The sequence below is a fragment of the Triticum aestivum genome, chromosome 7B (assembly GCF_018294505.1).
Source record: "Triticum aestivum cultivar Chinese Spring chromosome 7B, IWGSC CS RefSeq v2.1, whole genome shotgun sequence".
In the NCBI taxonomy this organism is placed as follows: Eukaryota; Viridiplantae; Streptophyta; class Magnoliopsida; order Poales; family Poaceae; genus Triticum; species Triticum aestivum.
The window spans coordinates 526147381-526169673 of record NC_057813.1 but is presented as its reverse complement, the minus strand read 5'-3'; the positions used below and the strand labels follow the sequence as shown (position 1 = coordinate 526169673).

At 46.2% G+C, this 22293-nt stretch overlaps 1 protein-coding gene across 1 annotated transcript; it reads right to left on the bottom strand.

Moving 5' to 3' along the window:
• Positions 1 to 20396: 20396 nt before the first annotated feature.
• LOC123157956 (B-box zinc finger protein 20) lies at positions 20397 to 21947 on the bottom strand. Its single transcript, XM_044576124.1, has 3 exons — positions 21586 to 21947; positions 21142 to 21489; positions 20397 to 21054 (listed from the first exon to the last, which is right to left on the bottom strand). Exons 1-3 carry the CDS (start codon positions 21913 to 21915, stop codon positions 20752 to 20754), a joined length of 981 nt encoding a protein of 326 aa, XP_044432059.1. The 5' UTR covers positions 21916 to 21947; the 3' UTR covers positions 20397 to 20751.
• Between the last annotated feature and the right edge of the window lie 346 nt (positions 21948 to 22293).

The window sequence follows — 22293 nt, the reverse complement described above, 5'->3', positions numbered from 1 at the left end:
TTTGGGTTCGAGCTTATCAGGATGAAACTTTTTCACATAAGCATCGCAGCCCCAAACTTTAAGAAACGACAACTTTGGTTTCTTGCCAAACCACAGTTCATAAGGCGTCGTCTCAACGGATTTTGATGGTGCCCTATTTAACGTGAATGCGGCCGTCTCTAAAGCATATCCCCAAAATGATAGCGGTAAATCAGTAAGAGACATCATAGATCGCACCATATCTAGTAAAGTACGATTACGACGTTCGGACACACCATTACGCTGTGGTGTTCCAGGTGGCGTGAGCTGTGAAACTATTCCACATTGTTTTAATTGAAGACCAAACTCGTAACTCAAATATTTGTCTCCGCGATCAGATCGCAGAAACTTTATTTTCTTGTTACGATGATTTTCCACTTCACTCTGAAATTCTTTGAACCTTTCAACTATTTCAGACTTATGTTTCATCAAGTAGATATACCCATATCTGCTCAAATCATCTTGTGAAGGTCAGAAAACAACGATGCTTGCCACGAGCATCAGCACTCATTGGATCGCATACATCGGTATGTATTATTTCCAATAAGTCAGTAGCTCGTTCCATTGTTCCGGAGAACGGAGTTTTAGTCATCTTGTCCAAAAGGCACAGTTCGCAAGCATCAAGTGATTCATAATCAAGTGATTCCAAAATTCCATCAGTATGGAGTTTCTTCATGCGCTTTACACCAATATGACCTAAACGGCAGTGCTACAAACAAGTTGCACTTATCATTATTAACTTTGCATCTTTTGGTTTCAATATTATGATTATGTGTATCACTACGATCGAGATCCAACAAACTATTTTCATTGGGTGTGTAACCATATAAGGTTCTATTCATGTAAACAGAACAACAATTTATTCTCTTACTTAAATGAATAATCGTATTACAATAAACATGATCAAATCATATTCATGCTCAACGCAAACACCAAATAACACTTATTTAGGTTCAACACTAATCCCGAAAGTATAGGGAGTGTGTGACGATGATCATATCAATCTTGGAACCACTTCCAACACACATCGTCACTTCACCCTTAACTAGTCTCTGTTTATTCTGCAACTCCTGTTTCGAGTTACTAATCTTAGCAACTGAACTAGTATCAAATACTGAGGGTTTGCGATAAACACTAGTAAAGTACACATCAATAACATGTATATCAAATATACTTATGTTCACTTTGCCATCCTTCTTATCCGCCAATCACTTGGGGTAGATCCGCTTCCAGTGACCAGTCCCTTTGCAGTAGAAACACTTAGTCTCAGGCTTAGGATCAGACTTGGGCTTCTTCACTTGAGCAGCAACTTGCTTGCTGTTCTTCTTGAAGTTCCCCTTCTTCCTTCTGCCCCTTTTCTTGAAACTAGTGGTCTTGTTAACCATCAACACTTGATGCTCCTTCTTGATTTCTACCTCCGCAGCTTTCAGCATTGCGAAGAGCTCGGGAATAGTTTTGTTCATCCCTTGCATATTATAGTTCATCACGAAGCTCTTGTAGCTTGGTGGCAGTGATTGGAGAATTCTGTCAATGACGCAATCATCCGGAAGATTAACTCCCAATAGAATCAAGTGATTATTATACCCAGACATTTTGAGTATATGCTCACTGACAGAACTGTTCTCCTCCATCTTGCAGCTATAGAACTTATTGGAGACTTCATATCTCTCAATTCGGGCATTTGCTTGAAATATTAACTTCAACTCCTGGAACATCTCATATGCTCCATGACGTTCAAAACGTCGTTGAAGTCCCGATTCTAAGCATGGCACACTGAACTATCGAGTAGTCATCAGCTTTGCTCTGCCAGACGTTCATAACATCTGGTGTTGCTCCAGCAGCAGGCCTGGCACCCAGCGGTGCTTCCAGGACGTAATTTTTCTGTGCAGCAATGAGGATTTAACCTCAGATCACGGATCAAATCCGCAACATTGCTACTAACATTTTTCAACACAATTTTCTCTAGGAACATATCAAAATAAACACAGGGAAGCAACAATGCGAGCTATTGATCTACAACATGATTTGCAAAATACTACCAGGACTAAGTTCATGATAAATTTAAGTTCAATTTAATCATATTACTTAAGAACTCCCACTTAGATAGACATCCCTCTAATCCTCTAAGTGATCACGTGATCCAAATCAACTAAACCATGTCCGATCATCACGTGAGATGGAGTAGTTTCATCGGTGAACATCATTATGTTGATCATATCTACTATATGATTCACGCTCGACCTTTCGGTCTCCGTGTTCCGAGGCCATATCTGCATATGCTAGGCTCGTCAAGTTTAACCTGAGTATTCTGCGTGTGCAAAACTGGCTTGTACCCGTTGTAGATGGACGTAGAGCTTATCACACCCGATCATCACGTGGTGTCTGGGCACGACGAACTTTGGCAACGGTGCATACTCAGGGAGAACACTTCTTGATAATTTACTGAGAGATCATCTTATAATGCTACCGTCAATCAAAGCAAGATAAGATGCATAAAAAGATAAACATCACATGCAATCAATATAAGTGATATGATATGGCCATCATCATCTTGTGCTTGTGATCTCCATCTCCGAAGCACCGTCATGATCACCATCGTCACCGGCGCGACACCTTGATCTCCATCGTAGCATCGTTGTCGTCTCGCCAATCTTATGCTTCCACGACTATCACTACCGTTTAGTAATAAAGTAAAGCATTACATCGCGATTGCATTGCATACAATAAAGCGACAACTATATGGCTCCTGCCAGTTGCCGATAACTCGGTTACAAAACATGATCATCTCATACAATAAAATTCAACATCATGCCTTGACCATATCACATCACAACATGCCCTGCAAAAACAAGTTAGACGTCCTCTACTTTGTTGTTGCATGTTTTACGTGGCTGCTACGGGCTTAAGTAAGAACCAATCTCACCTACGCATCAAAACCACAACGATAGTTTGTCAAATAGACTCCGTTTTAACCTTCTCAAGGACCGGGCGTAGCCATACTTGGTTCAACTAAAGTTGGAGAGACAGTCGCCCGCAAGCCATCTATGTGCAAAGCACGTCGAGGGAACCGGTCTCGCGTAAGCGTACGCGTAAGGTTGGTCCGGGTCGTCTCGTCCAACAATACCGCCGAAACAAAGTATGACATGCTGGTAGGCAGTATGACTTGTATCGTCCACAACTCACTTGTGTTCTACTCGTGCATATAACATCAACATAAGTAACCTGGCTCTGATACCACTGTTGGGTTTCGTAGTAATTTCAAAAAATTTCCTACGCACACACAGGATCATGTGATGCATAGCAACGAGGGGAGAGTATTGTCTACGTACCCAACGCAGACCGACTGCGGAAGCGATGACACGACGTAGAGGAAGTAGTCGTACGTCTTCTCGATCCAACCGATCAAGTACCGAAACTACGGCACCTCCGAGTTCGAGCACACGTTCAGCTCGATGACGATCCCCGGACTCCGATCCAGCAAAGTGTCGGGGAAGAGTTTCGTCAGCACGATGGCGTGGTGACGATCTTGATGAACTACAGCAGCAGGGCTTCGCCTAAACTCCGCTACAGTATTATCGAGGAATATGGTGGCAGGGGGCACCGCACACGGCTAAGGAATAGATCACGTGGATCAACTTATGTCAACTTGTGTGTTTTGGGGTGCCTCTACCTCAGTATATAAAGGAGCCAAGGGGGGAGAGGGGCGCCGGCCAGGGAGGAGGGCGCAGGAGGAGTCCTACTCCTACCGGGAGTAGGACTCCCCCCCCAATCCTATTCCAACTAGGATTCCCAAGGGGGAAAGAGGGAGAGGGGTGGCCGGCCACCTCTCCTAGTCCTAATAGGACTAGGGGAAGGGGGGAGGCGCGCAGCCCCCTTGGGCTGCCCCTTTCTCCTTTCCACTAAGGCCCATGATGGCCCATATGGTTCCCGGGGGGTTCCGGTAACCTCCCGGTAACCCGGTAAAATCCCGATTTCACCCGGAACACTTCCGATGTCCAAACATAGGCTTCCAATATATCAATCTTTATGTCTCGACCATTTCGAGACTCCTCGTCATGTCCGTGATCACATCCGGGACTCCGAACAACCTTCGGTACATCAAAATGCATAAACTCATAATATAACTGTCATCGTAACCTTAAGCGTGCGGACCCTACGGGTTCGAGAACAATGTAGACATGACCGAGACACGTCTCCGGACAATAACCAATAGCGGGACCTGGATGCCCATATTGGCTCCTACATATTCTACGAAGATCTTTATCGGTCAGACCGCATAACGACATACGTTGTTCCCTTTGTCATCGGTATGTTACTTGCCCGAGATTTGATCGTCGGTATCCAATACCTAGTTCAATCTCGTTACCGGCAAGTCTCTTTTACTCGTTCTGTAATACATCATCTCACAACTAACATATTAGTTGCAGTGCTTGCAAGGCTTATGTGATGTGCATTACCGAGAGGGCCCAGAGATACCTCTCCGACAATCGGAGTGACAAATCCTAATCTCGAAATACGCCAACCCAACATCTACCTTTGGAGACACCTGTAATGCTCCTTTATAATCACCCAGTTACGTTGTGACGTTTGGTAGCACCCAAAGTGTTCCTCCGGCAAACGGGAGTTGCATAATCTCATAGTCATAGGAACATGTATAAGTCATGAAGAAAGCAATAGCAACATACTAAACGATCAGGTGCTAAGCTAATGGAATGGGTCATGTCAATCAGATCATTCAACTAATGATGTGACCTCGTTAATCAAATAACAACTCATTGTTCATGGTCAGGAAACATAACCATCTTTGATTAACGAGCTAGTCAAGTAGAGGCATACTAGTGACACTCTGTTTGTCTATGTATTCACACATGTATTATGTTTCCGGTTAATACAATTCTAGCATGAATAATAAACATTTATCATGATATAAGGAAATAAATAATAACTTTATTATTGCCTCTAGGGCATATTTCCTTCACATACTTCGACCAATGTCACCAAACCAAGTGATCGCCGACAAGCAAGCTTCCACCCATCGTGGAGATACTAGCGAGAGAGTGAACCACCAAAAAGAAAGTGAGAGACACAAGCCAAAATTGAGCGCCTCTTCGTCAAGAGAGAAAAACTTAGTCCTCCTAGCCACAAAAAGAGATATGAGAGAAGTGTGTGAGAACCCATTGAGTGTCATCCACTTTGTCCTCCTATGCAAAGATGAGATGACAAAAACTAACAATACTAATCCTCTTCCTATAGTGTTTTCCAACTTGTTGCAGGAATTCGAGGATGTCTTTCCTGATGAGCTACCGCCCAGTCTCCCTCCTCTACGTGGCATTGAACATAGGATCGACCTCATCCCCGGTGCACCTCTTCCAAACAAGGCTCCCTATCGCGTCAACCCCAAAGAAACTAAGGATATCCAACGACAAGTACAACAACTTATCGATAACGGGCATGTACGTGAAAGCTTAAGCCCATGTGTCGTTCCGGATATACTTGTTCCCAAGCAAGATGGTAGTTTTCGCATGTGCTCTGATTGTATACCTATCAATGCTATCACCGTTCTTTATAGGCATCCCATTCCTCGCCTAGATGATATGCTAGATGAACTTAGTGGCGCCACCATTTTCTCAAAAATTGATCTTAAAAGTGGTTATTATCAAATCCGCATACAAGAAGGTGATGAATGGAAAACCACTTTCAAAACAAAATTTGGCTTGTACGAGTGGTTGGTTATGCCTATGGGTTTATCGGAAGCCCCCAGTACTTTCATGCGTCTTATGCATTTCGTGCTTCGTCCTTACATTGGAGTGTTTGTTGTGGTCTATTTCGATGACATACTTGTTTTTAGCAAATCCATCAAAGATCATCTAAAACATGTTAAGGTTGTTTTGCACACCCTTCGCAAGGAACGTCTTTATGCCAACATGAAAAAGTGCACGTTTGGTGTTGACAAGCTTGTTTTCTTGGGTTTCGTTGTTTCCTCAAAGTGTGTCCATGTTGTTGAATCTAAAATTGAAGCAATTAAAACTTGTCCCCAACCCACTAATTTGCAACAAGTGCGTAGCTTTCTTGGCCTTGCGGATTTCTATCATTGATTTGTGAAAGATTTTAGCACCATCGCCGCACCTTTGCATGCCTTGAGTAAGAAAAACGCTCCTTTTGTTTGGGTACCTTTGCAATCTACCGCTTTTGATGAACTCAAATCTTTGCTTACTCATGCTCCGATTCTTGCTTTACCCAACTTTGACAAAACTTTTGAGGTTCATTGCAATGCAAGTGATAATGGAATTGGTGGAGTTTTGATGCAAGAAAAGCGAGCAATTGCATATTTTAGTGAAAAACTCTCCGGTGCTCAACTTAACTATCCCATCTATGACAAAGAATTGTATGCTTTAGTTCATGTGTTACATGTTTGGGAGCATTACCTTAGACCGCATGAGTTTGCCATACATACCGATCATGAGACACTTAAGTACCTTAAAGGTCAAACCAAGTTGAATAAACGGCATGCTAAATGGAGTGAATTTATTGAATATTTCCCCTATGTGATCAAGTACATTAAGGGCAAAGAGAATTTTGTGGTAGATGCCCTTTCCCGCAAATGCATGTTACTTACTCAACTTGAATTGAATGTTGTTGGATTTGATCATATCAAAGATTTGTATGAGCGTGATGTGACTTTTGCTACTCCTTATGCAAAGTGTGTGACACATACTTCTTGGGAACGATATTGTATCAAAGATGGTTATCTTATGAGAGCTAACAAACTATGCATTCCCGAGTCTTCTCTTCGTTTATTACTTTTGCAAGAGGATCATGGAGGTGGACTCATGGGACACTTTGGACGTGACAAGACTTTTGCAACGCTTTCCAAGAACTATTTTTGGCCCAAGATGTTTTGCGATGTCGCCCGCTTCACCAACCGGTTCTCTACATGTTGCAAAGCTAAGTCACACTCTCAATCCCATGGTTTACATATGCCTTTACCTATTCCACATCAACCTTGGGAAGATATTAGCATGGATTTTATGCATGGTTTGCCTAGGACTCAAAATGGCAAGGACTTCGTTTTTGTTGTTGTGGACCGATTCTCTAAAATGGCTCATCTTATCTCATGCAATAAGATAGACGATGCTTCACATGTTGCCAATCTCTATTGTAGGGAAATCCTGAGGTTGCACGGTGTGCCAAAGACAATTGTGTCGGATCGAGACGTCAAGTTCTTAATCTACCTTTGGAAGACGCTATGCGCCAAGCTCGGAATCAAGCTACTCTTCTCCATGGTGTATCATCCACAAACCGATGGCCAAACGGAAGTCACCAACTGGACGTTTGCAACTCTCCTCGCTTGTTGATAAAGAAGAACATCAAGGAGTGGTAGGAGTTCCTACCCATCGCCGAGTATGCCTACAACCGAGCAAGACACTTTACCACCGGCAAGTCCCCCTTCGAGATTGTCTACGGCATCAAACCATTGTTGCCGTTGGACATCCTTCCTCTACCGCTTCAAGAACGAGCCAACATGGACGCAAGTGCAAGAGCTGCCTACCTCAAGAAGATGCATGAAGGAACATGTTCCACGATCGAGCACCAAGTACAATGACTCGCTTCCAAGATCAACATCAACAATTCTCCAATGGTGTTCCAACTGGGTGATCAAGTATGGATACATCTCCGAAAGGACCGCTTCCCCAACGAACGCAAGTCCAAGCTACTCCCGAGAGCCGACAGACCATTCAAGGTGCTAGCACGCTACAACGACAACGCCTACAAGGTCGACATCCCACGTGACAAGTACAACGTTAGCAACATCTTCAACGTCAAAGACTTGGCCAAGTACCATGGTGATGAAGAGCATGATCCGTGGACGGATCTCTCCCAAGGGGGAGGGGGGTAGATGATGCGGAGCATCCCTCGACTACCCGCACCAACACTCCATCACCACCGCAAGCACCGAGAGGACCAATGACAAGAGCACGTGAACGCGCCATCGAGAACGAGGTTGACTCTCTCCTCTTCGAGTTTCAGTCAGATTCGCATGAGAATTGGGTTCTACCTCATAAAGACTTGTTATGCGTTCTAGGATACCAAGGACATGATCGCGAGAAGGAGAAGGTGACGGTTCGAGCACCCATGGAGCAAGGGAAGGAAGGAGGGTGAAAGTGCAACTATCCCTAGGTGGTTTTGGTAATTCCTAACAACATATGGCTCATGGAGCTAATACTATTCCAAGACAAACATTTCAGGAAAAGCTCAATGAATGGCATGGCATGGATGAGGAAAGTGGATCCCTCAAAATTCTAAGGATAAAAGGATTGGCTCAAGCTCAAAAGCTTAAGACTCTACATTTTACATTTTAGTGATCCAAGATCACATTCAGTCTATAGGAAAATCCAATACTATCAAGGAGGGATGAGGTGTTGCTTAATGAGTTTCTTGCTTCAAGTGCTTAGTGATATGCTCCAAAACCCTCAACTACTTTCTCATATGCACATATGACCTAAACCTAAAGTCAAACTCGGCCCCACCGATTCTTTCTATCTGACGCCACAGAGTTCAGATGTCATAGCCACTGCCACAAACCCTAGGCAAATCGGTCTCACCGATAGGGATCTCGGTGTCACCGAGATGGGATTGTAATCTCTCTATTTCCCTTCGTAACATTTCGGTCTAACCGAAGTGAGCGATCAGTCCCACCGAGATTGCAATGTAAACTCTCTGTTTCCCTTTCGTAACATTTCGGTCCCACCGAAATGAGCGAACCGGTCCCACCGAGTTTACCTGACCAACTCTCTGGTTAGCTTATTACCAAAATCGGTCTCACCGAGTTTGTGTAATCGGTCTCACCGGGATTACGTTATGCCCTAACCCTAACCATATCGGTCCTACCGAGTTGCATGTCGGTCCCATCGAAAATCACTAATGGTCACTAGGTTTACTAAATTGGTCTGACCGAGTTTGTTGATTCGGTCCCACCGAGATTGGTAAATTGTGTGTAACGGTTAGATTTTGTGCGGAGGCTATATATACCCCTCCACCTCCTATTCATTCGTAGAGAGAGCCATCAGAACAAGCCTACACTTCCAACTTACTGTTTCTGAGAGAGAACCACCTACTCATGTGTTGAGGCCAAGATATTCCATTCCTACCATATGAATCTTGATCTCTAGCCTTCCCCAAGTTGCTTTCCACTCAAATCTTCTTTCCACCAAATCCAAATCCTGTGAGAGAGAGTTGAGTGTTGGGGAGACTATCATTTGAAGCACAAGAGCAAGGAGTTCATCATCAACACACCATTTGTTACTTCTTGGAGAGTGGTGTCTCCTAGATTGGCTAGGTGTCACTTGGGAGCCTCCAACAAGATTGTGGAGTTGAACCAAGGAGTTTGTAAGGGCAAGGAGATCGCCTACTTCGTGAAGATCTACCGCTAGTGAGGCAAGTCCTTCGTCGGCGACGACCATGGTGGGATAGACAAGGTTGATTCTTCGTGGACCCTTCTTGGGTGGAGCCCTCCGTGGACTCGCGCAACCGTTACCCTTCGTGGGTTGAAGTCTCCATCAACGTGGATGTACGATAGCACCACCTATCGGAACCACGACAAAAACATCCGTGTCTCCAATTGCGTTTGAATTCTCCAAACCCTTTCCCTTTATATTCTTGCAAGTTGCATGCTTTACTTTTCGCTGCTCATATACTCTTTGCATGCTTGCTTGAATTGTGTGAAGATTGCTTGACTTGTGCTAAGATAGCTAAAATCTGCCAAAGACTAAAAGTGGGAAAAGGTTAAGTTTTTAATTGGTCAAGTAGTCTAATCACCCCCCTCTAGACATACTTCCGATCCTACAGAGGGGACAAGAAGAACGAAGGAAAGGAGCCTCTAGACACTCCGGGTGCCCGGACGAAAGGACCCCGGGTGCCCGGACGAGCAACCAAGGGAAGGGACAAACTCTGTGGGCGCCCCGGATGCCCGGCCACCTCCTGGGTTGTGCCCTACCCGCCCCGGGTGCCCGGCCTCCCGCACGGCTGTCGCCTGGGCTGCACCCCGGGTGCCCGGCTTGTGGCCCCGGGTGCCCAACCCCTACCGCACCCCGCTCCAACCCCGACCGGGTGCCCGGGCCATGGACCCCCGGGTGCCCGGCCAAGGCCGCCCAGCCGCCTACACCGACCCCGGGTGCCCGGACTTAGGACCCCAGGTGCCCGGTCCTCACGTTGCAAGGTCCCTGACCGGTCCGGGTGCCCGTCCCCCTTTGCACCGGGTGCCCGTACCCCTCCGAGGGCCTGCGTGCCTCCTTGGGGCTTTGCCCTTGTATCCCCCCTCCTCACTTATTTTGTCTAGAACTATAAGTACTCCCCACCTAGCTCTTTGGAGAGGTCAGCAAAGTATTTGATAGACAAAGAGAGAGCTTTGCTCATCTTCCTCCTTTTGGAGATCTAGACCTCCTCTTGGAGAAGCTCCTTTTGGAGATCAAGCCCTCCTCTTGGAGAAGCTCCTATTGGAGATCAAGCCCTCCTCTTGGAGAAGGATCCCCATCATAGGATCATCAAGACCTCTTTCCTCATAGGATTGGGATGAACTAGCACCTTGTATCTTTCCTTTGTTGTCCTTGGATTCATTTTGACCTCTTGTGTGTTCATGGATCTAGCATATGTGTGATTCGATCTAGTCAATGTGAGTGTTTTCCCTCTCTTGTGTTCTTCGTGTTCTTCATGTTCTTGGGATTACCCCTCCAATTCGTGAAAGATCTCCACATAGGGTTCCACCCTACAACAAGCTGAGGCCTGGATATAGGAAGAAAAGAAAGACGTCCATCCACGGATATTCAATTTGGTGTCTGGGCTCATCTGCACCCCGTGAACAGTAAATTTGACACAAAAAATTCTAAAAAACCTAAACAAAATTTAGGTGGAAGATGTTCCAATGCGTGATGCCCGTGCGAAATTTCAGCTTGTCCAAACATCCAATCAGCTCATGGCAAAAAAGACAAAATTGGTCAAAACAATACGTGAATAGTAAAGTTTCTTGCCACCCTAAATTTTGTCTTTTTTGCCGAGAGTTACTGAAATGTCCAAACTCCACGAAATTTGGCACGGATTTCATGCAGATGCACCTGAGAGCATTTAGCATCACAAAAAATGGATTTATTTGAATTACTATCTTAAATGAATTTACCGTTCACCCAGGGTGCAGATGCACCTAAGAGCAAAAACGCCGCGTCCATGGAAAATTATTACTCAAATCTGGAATTGATCTCTCGGACTCCAATACTAGACATCCTAGACCCTCTCAAATTAAACAGATTTATTTCTTGGCTTCAGTCAGTGCTATCAATGAAGAAATGGTGACAGTTTCGCACATGTGACAACCAGAGAAAAGATATGAAACAAATTTGAATAAGCTACTAAGAATGACTTTAAAAATCTGAAAATATGAGTAAATTATGTGAGATAATAAACCATAATCATTCTATAATAATTATTAAACATGTGAGAATTACCAAATTGAAAGCTCAGACTTTCTTTTGTAAAGATCAATGGTATTATGGAAAACAAGAAATTTCAAGGCAACTCACTAATAATTATTTAAAACTTCCATAAAGATTCATCACATTTTCCTTTTTTATTGGTACAAACAGTTACAAGGATTTTTGGAATTTTGAAATATTTTTTAAAAATAATTGTCTTTTCAGGTGACCCTTTTTGTGGATGGGCAGGCTATGGCTATGGAGCTCATTTCATTCTTAAAAAATGATGCATTGTTCTTTTCAGATTCAGATGGAACAATAGTAGCCAAGATAGGTTAGAAAAGTGCACCAGTATGCAATCGGTAGGGTCTTATTCCTCCTTATCTCAGGATGGGTTAGATGGGACGTATAATCTGATTGTTTAGGGCGCACCACCAAGCTGCATTAGACAGAGCCCCCATGATCCTATCTGTGAACCAGATTGACATGTTCACTCCTGTCGGATCCCACATGAGCTGAAAGTTCAAGTAACACACACACACACACACACACGCACGCACGCACGCACGCACGCACGCACGCACGCACGCACGCACGCACGCACACACACACACACACACACACACACACACACACACACACACTTTTTGTTGTTTTAAATTTTCAATTAATGTAGAATACAAGAAATTTTTTGTTGTTTTAAAAAATGTTCACATCTTTTATATTTTTTTTGTGTTAGTGAAAGTATTTATACATTCCTAGACATTATAAAATAATTATATACTAATGGGAAGATAAATACGAGTCTTGTAAATCCCCAGGCCGCTTCAAATGAAAAGTCTTAATTTTTTAGTTATATGATACTTCTAAAATAATACGTGTATATTTTTTGTTAAATATATTAAAAACATGGTGTTGATAGTTTTTATTAAATATACGAAGACTTCTTTATGAAACTGTCAAAAATATATGAACATGAATATTTTAACTCTATCTATTACTGTGATTAAGATTTATACTCCTGCAAAAAGAAAAATAACTAACATATGGTGAATGGGCTGTAGTAACTGCAACCCATTTAAGTCGGGTGCATGTTGGTGTATAGAACAATAAGCCTACTTATCTTAGATGGACAAGAAAATTGAACTAGGAACATGCTTGTAGTGAGAGGTCTCTGGTTTGAACCTATGTCGGCACTATTTTTCATATGAACTTTCCATTTGTACTGTTTTTTGACGGGCCAGAGCATTTTTACAAAATTTGTTATTAATTTAGGGGTGTTCTGCAAAAAACCGTCGCTCCAGCTCCACCTCGTCACTTTTTTTTTTTGCATCGAAGTTTGGACTTTATTCAGAATAACAATAGTCGGTTATAATCTGCCTGTAGGCTGGTTCGGATAAAATCCGGGCTGCTCTCTAGCCAGCATTCCGTCCCATCAAGCGTACAGGCACGCTGAGCACAAAGATGTGCCGGCACATTTTGCTCCCTACCAACATGTCGAACCGAGAAAGAAGTAAAAGTAACGATGTAGTCCGCTAACTCTCTAAAGATGGGCGAAGCAACCGATCTAGAATTGCCTCGTGAGTTCCAGAGGTCGACCAACTGTGAGCAGTCCACCTCCATGATCACATGTGAAAAACCTCGAAGTTGGGCGAAGATGACCCCCTCCCGAAAGGCCATAGCTCGGCTATGAAAGGATCCGAAGCACCTGGCAAAGGCTTACACCATGCTCCTAGGAAAGAGAGGTGAGAGCGAGCCACCCCCCTGCCCCTCCCCTAGTCGTATCTGCATACACTGAACCATCAGTGTTTATAGTGATCCACCCCGCCTCCGGAGGACGCCAACCTTGGCTCGCAGTCCTGGTCCGTCGTCCCGGGATATCGATGATGGATAGAGCTTCATGCACCCATTTCAGCGTCGTTGTCGGGTCATACCCGTCTCGGCCATGAGTCCAGTTATTCCTTGAGGTCCAAATAGAGTGCATGATGGAGATGATTTTGCACCATGTATCATCAGAGAACAAGCTGTCCAACAGAATGTCACGAGCCCAAGTTTCGGGGTGCAGCCGTGGTAGCTGGAAGCCGAAGCGGTCCTTAGCTGCTACCCAAAATTTCCTTGCATGAGTGCAGGAAACAAGCGCATGCAGCAGATTCTCATCCATGGCCATGCAAATGTCACACCGGCCGCTTGTTTTGATATGCCTGTACTGCAAGGTCACCGAATCTGACAAGATACCTCTGAGAACTCTCCACCAGAACACACTGACCTTCGGTAGCACATGGATCTTCCAAAGTGCAGTCCACAACTCTCTGTTTGCCGATGAAGATTCCGTTATCGTCCCTTCCTCCATGGAGCTAGGCTCGTTGCGAGTCATAAGAGATCGATACGCTCACTTTACAGAGTAGTTTCCTGACTTTTCCTAGTCCCATGCCAATATATCTTCCCCTCCCACCGAATTGAGAGGGATATTCAAGATTGCCTCTGCGTCAGGATGTAGGAAGTTTTGGCGTATTAGTTCCTCATCCCAATTGCCAGTATAATCATGAATCAACTCAGAAACCCTAGTCAAAGGTGTAGCGCCAAGGCGACCTGTTGGTTTCCACGATAGTGTATTTGGTATCCACGGGTCTGTCCAGATGGAGATTGTGGAGCCGTCCCCAACCCGGTGAATTAAACCAACCTCCAATGCCTTCCGTCCCGCCACTATTGCTTTCCATGTCGTCGAAGCTCGGGCCGGTACCGTGGCATGGAGAAAATCCGTGTGTGGGTAGTATCTCCCTTTGAGCACCCGGGCACACAACGAATTGGGATTTGTTAGCAGTCGCCAACCTTGTTTGCCTAACATGGCGAGGTTGAACACTTGGGGATCCCGAAAGCCCATTCCCCCCTTGACCTTTGGCAATGTCAACTTATCCCAAGATATCCAATGCAGCGATTTTTTGTCAAAAGAGCTTCCCCACCAATATTTGGCCATAGGGGATGTAACACTCTTACAAACTTTCTTCGTCAATTGAAAGCAACTCATGTTGTAGGTTGGTATCGCCTGAGCGATTGATTTGAGTAGAACTTCCCTCCCTGCACATGCGAGGTTCCTTTCTGACCAGCCGCCAATCTTGTTGCGCACACGATCATCGATATGGTTGAAAGTGCCACTAGTGATATGCCCAATAGCAGTCGGTAAACCCAAGTAACGTTCCGAGAATGCCTCCACTGAGATTCCAAGAGATGCCTTGAGGGCTACTCGGATAGGCTGACTTGAGTTTGCACTAAAAAAGATTGAGCTCTTCTCCCTGTTCACCGCCTGGCCTGAGCACTCAGCGTAGATCCGGAGAATATCATTGAGTCTTTCTGCACTTTGGGTGTTTGCACTCATAAAAATTAGACTGTCATCAGCAAACAATAGGTGTTACCCATGGTGCATGAACACTCACCCGAACCCCTCGATCGATATATGCAGCCCCGTGATTGTTGAGAAGGGAAGTAAGGCCCTGCGCACATATAAGAAAGAGGTATGGAGACATAGGGCAGCCCTGCCTAAGACCCCTCGATGGGTCAAAAAAGGGCAGGAGATCACCATTTACCTTGATTGTAAACCAAACCGATCTGACACATTTCATAATGAGGCCCATCATTGCTTCGAGATAGTGCCACTCCACTCTATCATATGCTTTAAGCATGTCCAGTTTCACCGCACAACTTGCATTCTTTCCTCTCCTCCTTCTGCGGATGGTATGAACACATTCATAAGCAACCAAAACATTATCCGTGATCAAACGACCTGGTATGAATGCGCTTTGCTCTTCTCCGATGACCTCATCGAGTATGAGCTGAACCCTGTTGGCCAATACCTTTACTGCTATTTTATATAAAACCGGGCAAAGAGAAATTGGCCTATATTGGGAAATTTTCTGCGGAATTCGGACCTACTGGATTAGTGTGATAGCCGTATCATTGAGTCCAAAAGGTAGCTCACCACCGATGAGAAATCCCAGAATTGCCTTTGTTACATCTTCCCCAACGACATCCCAATGGCGTTGGTAAAAACCGGCCGTAAATCCGTCCACTCCTGGAGCCTTTGACGGGGCCATTTCAAAAAGAGCGTCCCTAACCTCGGATGCCGAGAATTCCTTCTCAAGTGTGTGATTCATGGCCTCTGACACTCGTGGTTGGACACATTGCAGCAATTCCTCCATAGGTGCATAACCCTGAGACTGGTATAGTGCCTTGTAGAAATCTATGATTTCAGTCTTGACCTCCACTGGATCGGTGCACTGCTCACCATCCCCCCTTTCCAGTGAGGTAATTCGGTTGGTACGCTTTCGTTGTGCTGCCTGGGCTTGGAAGTATCCTGTGTTCCGGTCTCCTTCGCGTAGTCAAGACACACGAGATCACTGCTTTAGCCAGATTTCTTCCTGGCGCAATGCTTCTCGCAGCTGTTTAGCAACATTATTTTCCTCCTCCGTCAGGCCACGGCCCATCAAAACGCTATGCAATCTGTCAAGACGGACTTGGAGACGGCGTACCTTTTTATGCATGTTGCCAAACTCACGATTACCCCAAGCACCCAGCTGAGTCTGAACCTCAGCAAGGGCGTCGATGATGCCTTGGAGACTGCCCTGCCCGGCTCCCATTCGCCACATCGTTCGCACCTTCTCATCGTAGTCAGCATGACACTGCCATACATTTTCATAGCGAAAAGAACGATGGCCCCGTGTCCAACCGGTCTCCATATTTGTTCTCAGCTCCGCCAGCACAAAGCAGTGGTCTGATTCAACACTACTTATGTGCTTCACGCTTGTGTACTCAAACAGATCAAGGAAACTGGAGTTGACCATTGCTCGGTCTAGTCTTTCCTTTACGTTCATCTCCCCTTGCTGCTTGTTGTTCCATGTGAAAGGGACCCCACGCCACCCCACATCTTGGAGTGCACAATCTACCGCTACTTCCCAGAACGCACGCATTTGGCTCTCCGGTCTAGCATTGACTCCGAAATGCTCGTCTCCATGAAGAGTTTCATTGAAATCACCCATGCAAATCCATGCTTCATGGTGTACAATAAATAACGTACGCAAGAACCGCCAACTATGATGTCTATTTTCCACACGAGGTTCTCCGTAAAAACCAGTAAAACACCAACTTTTATTATCTTTCTTGACTTTCACATCGAGATGGGATCGACTATAATTTTGAACCGACACATCAATATCTCTTGACCAGAAAAGACCAATACCTCCACTAAGCCCGTCGCTATCGACAGCAAAACAACCAGAAAAACCTAAACCGAATTTTAGATCCTCCAGACGCTTGCCCTTAATTTTTGTTTCCATGAAAAACAGAAGGGCGGGGCCTTCTTGCTTCACAACTTTGCGAAGCTCTCGAACTGTCCAAGGGTTCCCAAGCCCTCGGCAGTTCCATGATAAGACACTCATTGGTTCGGGCAGGGCTGACCCGCAGCCCCTGCCGAAGATTCAAATGAGGGTAGCGTTGGCTTTTTCTTCTTCGGATCCCTTTCTCTGAAGGTATCCCCAAGATCTCCAACTTGTTGCTCAGTAATGGCCGTTGCCCCCTCGACAGTTACTAGACCAGCATGCACGTCCCCATGTTCAGTAAGAGCCAGTTGGGGCTGAGTTACCTTGCGATATACTTGGGTGTTTTGTGGCCCTCCCTTCCTCTTGAATGGAGCGTTGTCCTTGGCAGGGGAGGTCACTTTAACACCACTTTTCTGCTTGGAACCCGACGAGCGAGATTCTTTTGTGCTTGTTTGTGAATAACTCCTTTCCTTCGAAGAGGCTTCCCCAGAATTGGATTTCTTCCTATCTTCCGGTGCCCGTAAGCTAGACTTGAAGGGTAGATCCCCCTTCTCGTCCCTGGTTTCCGGTGTAGGGCAAAACAGATCAGAGTGTCCCAGGCGGCCGCAAGAGAAACAGAAGTGCGGGATATATTCATATTCGATGTCATAGCATTCTCTCCTGTTCCTCTTGGCCGAAGCAATTAGGATCCATCTGCGAAGGGGTTTGTGAACATCGATGGTGACTCGTGCTCGAAGGAAACCCCCAACAGGATCAATCTGCACGTTAGAAGCTTCCTTATCGATCTGTCTTGCTATCGCCAGACCCCTCGTTTCGTTCTTCAGATTGTAGGGCAGGTTTACAACCCTAACCCAGATCGGCAACTTGTCAAATTTCAGCTCCTATGGCTGCATGTGCGCTTGAAAGTCCTCCAAGATGACCGCGTGTTTGCTGATGTGCCAGGGGGATCCCTCCCAGACACGATCCCGATCTCGCTTAGTCTCAAACTCCGTGACGAACATGTTCTCCCCCAACGGACTGATCGCCAGGCCTCTTGGGTTGCCCCAAGCTGGACGTAAGGCGTTGGAGATTGTCTGGATGTGGAAGAGATTGCGATACAGAACCTTGCCCCCCAGAAGCCACTTCGGTGCTGCACTGTCGTCCTTGTCATCCATCACCAGAGGCGTTGCCTCTTCCTCGGAGATGTCGAGTCTACCGAGCGCTGCCTCCATCTGCGCCCGAGCCGAGCGAGGGGAGAGGGCACTGCCGTCTTGCTTCTCCTTGCCCGCGCCGGATGTTGTGATCGTCGCCGGGAGCACGTGGGTGGCCCGCAGGAGAGATCTGCGGCCGCCGTCAAGATCGCCTAGCCCTAATCGCCGCGAGGGTGTTAGGGTTTCGGGAACGTTACGCACTGATTGTTGCCTTAAAGCATCAACCACTCCACCTCGTCACTGATGGCCGGCCTGGCGCCACCATGTCATGCCACAGAAGCGGCCTACATAGCTACATACGAGAATGAATCGTATATGCACCTTGAGACAAGTTCCGACACTAGTTTTCTGTATTTTTCAACTTGTGATACCAAACTGCACACGTTGTGCAACTTCATGTACCACCAGCGCATTTATCTCTTTTGTTTTCCAGCGTAACTAATGCACGCTTTCATCCTTTCTTTTAACCGTTGATACATGCATGCATACATTAGAATAACCCCAGTTCTTCTCACGTGCACTTCTTCTAATTACATACATGCATGCACTCGTGGACAAAAGATTAATGTCATCCTAGATTTTTTCTATTTCGAAAATTCAAAATATTTTGTATCTAAAATCGTCGGCCCGACTGAATATTCATTTTCACATAAAAAATAAACACGGTGGACCTTTAAAACTGGATTCCATGTTGATATACCCTGACGACTTTTTTGGGGGTCAAAAGTTATCATGACTAGGCTATGTGATTTATCATGCATGTGGTACAAAAGTTACCATCAGGGAAATTAGCGGAGCATAAAATGGTTCCTCCGACCTTCTCCCCCACATGCAAATGCGTGCATGCACTAGAGAACAAAAGTTGATGTCATCTTATTTTTCTCTCCAGTTTGAAAATTCAAAATATTTTGTAGCTCATGTTAATGCAATGTCTTGCTCCCTTGAGATTTGGGGATTGTTGTCAGAAATAGTATGGGACTGATTTGTTTCGTAGTGCACACAGAGAGAAATAGTCCCTGACATATGGAGAAGAATGCTATATTCCGACAAGAAGATAGATATAAAATTCACTAAGACTTATCTGCGTTGCAGAGAAGAGAGATATGTTTCGAGAAGAAACTATACCAAGAAGATTGCGTAACAAAGTTGACCCCTAAAAATATTGCTGAAGTGAAGCAACTGGTATCCATGGTGTCCGAGAAGAAATGATTGCAGTCGAGAAGATTGAAGACGAAACAGTTGTTGCGTTGTTCTTTCTCTTATTTGAGTCATAGGACCACTGTATTACTAAGAGGGGTGTAAATATTTCGAGACTTATGTCTGTTGTGATGCTTAGTCGAAATCTATGAGAGTTGAGAGAAATCTTTTTGTGCTCCAAAATATTTCTTGCCAGCCAGAGACGTTGATCTTGTGGGCTGTGAGAGACATTTTTTAACTGAGGAGTCAGCCTTACTTGTTCCTCAAGTAAAGTTGGAAATGTGTCGATTAGTGATACGTCTCCAACGTATCTACTTTTCCAAATACTTTTGCTTTTGTTTTGGCCTCTCATTTGCATGATCGAATGAAACTAATCCAGATCGACGATGTTTTCAGCAAAACTACATTGGTGTTGTTTTTGTGCAGAAATAAGTTTTCAGAATTGGACAAAACTTTACAGAGATTTATTTTGAAATAAATAAAAAATACTTGAGCAAAAAAGTGCCAGAGGGGGCCACCCTAGGCTCACAAGCCTGGGGCGCGTCGGGCTCGATTGTGGGTCCCCTGGACCCCTTCGGTCGAGATCGACTTGCCCCCATAAGTTAGCTATACATGGAAGGAGTGAATCAACTACTCCCTCCGTCTCAAAATAAGTGTCTCAATTTTGTACTAACTCTAATATAAAGTTGTACTAAGTTTGAGACACTTATTTGGGACGGAGAGAGTATTTCATAGTACGCCATTACAACACACGCGCGCACACGCTTAACCTAACTACCTAAAAAAATACTAATAACCTTAGGTTTCAGTTTTAGTTTTGACAAACAATTGTTGTCTGCTCTAACACGAGGGTACACGATGCAAGCTCACCAGTCAACCATTCTATCAAATTGATGTTATTAAATCTAGAAAATCAGCAATGTTCTAAAGTAACCCAGTTAGTTTCCAAATTTTGATAGAAACTTCCTCGGTGATAGTGTCAAAAAAATGTCTTATGTTAAGTTACAGAAGGAGTGAGGACTGAGTTGTAGTTCAGTGGCAAGGACGCAGTGGCGTTACCTTGTAGACTGGGGTTCGACTCCCATCAAGAGTGAATTTCCGTGATATCAACTGGATTTCCGAGATATCAACCGGATGGGCTTCTTCTATATAAAAGTGCGACTATGCTACATCGACGAGCTCTTTACAAGGCTTTATTATTTTTAAAGTTACGGAGGGAGTAGAACAGAAGCATACATTACTTTTTCTCTCGAAAATGCAGTCCTATACACATTACTTGCTTGGAGATGCGTGCAATTTAGTTTTCAGGTCTGAATGTCTGATAGAGTTGAAGAGTTGAAGGAGATCACGATTCGTTCGCTACTTATTTATGATACGACAGCAACATCTCATTCTTATATGCATAAAACAGCGTACTCTACTACCATAGATGCGCTACTAGAGTTCGGTACTACTTCGGTCACACCAAGCTACAACGAGCAAAGATTACACTAGTGATGGATCGATCGAGTCACGGGTACGTAGCTCGCCCGGTTGCTGCGGCGGCGTGGGTGGTTGGCCGCCGCGCTAGCTGGTTCACAGGCACCAGAACGACGACGGCCGCGCCCGCTTGGCCGGCGGCGACGTGATCTCCGGCACGGCGAACACGTCGCTGTCGCTGTCGCTGTGGTACCACTCCCGCACGTGCCCCTGCTTGGCCTTCGCCGCCGCCGCCGGGGCCACCAAAGCGGCCGGAAACTCCTGCAGGCCCCAGGCCGGAACCGGCGTATGCGGCACGTGGGGCGCCCACGCGCCGCGCTTCCCCGGACGCTCGGCGGCGACCACGTCGAACAGGTCGGCGTCCAGGAACGGCACCTGCTCGTCGCGCCCCTTCTGCTTCTGCCCAAGTGCAAAGGTTTTGGCGTTTAGTTTTCGCACGTACGCTGCGGTGGACAGAACCGGGTAAAGAGACGGTCGGCGACTTACGGCGACGAAGGCGGCGTCGTCGAAGAGGAGTTCGTCGACTTGCCAGCCGGGGCAGATGTTGGTGAGGTAGTCTGAGATGCTGCTTCCTCCTCCTCCTCCTCCGGCGTGGCTGGCGTCATGAACTGCAGGGGCTTCCTCGGCGGCCGAGGCCGAGCAGTCGTCCTGCTCGACGGAGCTCCCGTCCGGGGAGGGGATCTCCTGGTCCACGGGGTCGGCGGAGAGCTTGGCACCGACGAGGAGGAAGCGGCTGTGCTTGGCCGTGAGCTCGTTGGCGCTGTGAATGGGCTCGTCGCAGTCGGCGCACAGGATCGCCCGGTCCTCCACGCAGAACACGAGCCCCCTCCGCTCCTGCAAACAATCCAGCAAACAGACACCGTCAGCTCAACTCAGCTCAGCTCAGTGTCGCAGCATCGGACGGACATGGAGCGCAGGCACCGCACGCACCTTGCAGACGTCGCAGAGCGGCGCGGCGGCGTCGTTGGCGGCCGGGGAGGGCTGGAGGAGGGTGAGGCGGCGGTGCTTGCCGGCGAGCTTGTTGGCGCGGTGGACGCGGCGGTTGCAGGGGGAGCAGAGCGCGGCCTCGTCGGCGCAGCAGAGCACGGCGGCCGGCTCGAGGCCGCAGACGTCGCACTGCACGCGCATGGCGATCGGCTTTCTTGGAAGCAAGTCAAAGGAGGGGGAGAGTTGCGGCTGGATGCGAGGAAGGAGATGGAGGGAAATAATAATGCAAGGAGAAGAGAACAGAGGAGCAAGCAAGCAATGGAAGAGGAGCATGTGGAGGGCGATGGGGCTATTTTATATACGCCATGACAGGGAGACGAGAGGGATCTTTCACGCCGAGTTTTATTCTGCTGCCGCATGGGTTTGTTCAAAAGCTTGGGGTGGGGTGGGGTGGGGTGGGGCGGGGCATGGAACTCCAAAATATCCTTAACAAAACCACAAATATCTAGCGGTGATCTGTACTTCAGGGTGAGGGAGTCAGTGCTGGCATTGTCCCTCCCGAATGAGGGAGCCGGAGGTGGAGCCGTGGAGGTGGGCAACTGTGTCAGCTTAAAATGTATCTTCTACTTTTTTTCCCTTTTTGGCATAAGGTTCAAAACTTTTAGCAGACCTGGTGTTACACAAGCCACTAAATCTTGGTAATTTTTCTCA

Bases quoted from the DNA above. Each gene is read 5' to 3' on its own strand.
- LOC123157956 (XM_044576124.1), bottom strand. From the start codon at position 21,915: ATGCTCCTCTTCCATTGCTTGCTTGCTCCTCTGTTCTCTTCTCCTTGC. The intron at 21,490-21,585 runs GTGCGTGCGGTG...GATTGTTTGCAG, and splicing joins CGCTCTGCGACGTCTGCAAG to GAGCGGAGGGGGCTCGTGTT. The intron at 21,055-21,141 runs GTAAGTCGCCGA...GCACTTGGGCAG, and splicing joins ACGACGCCGCCTTCGTCGCC to AAGCAGAAGGGGCGCGACGA.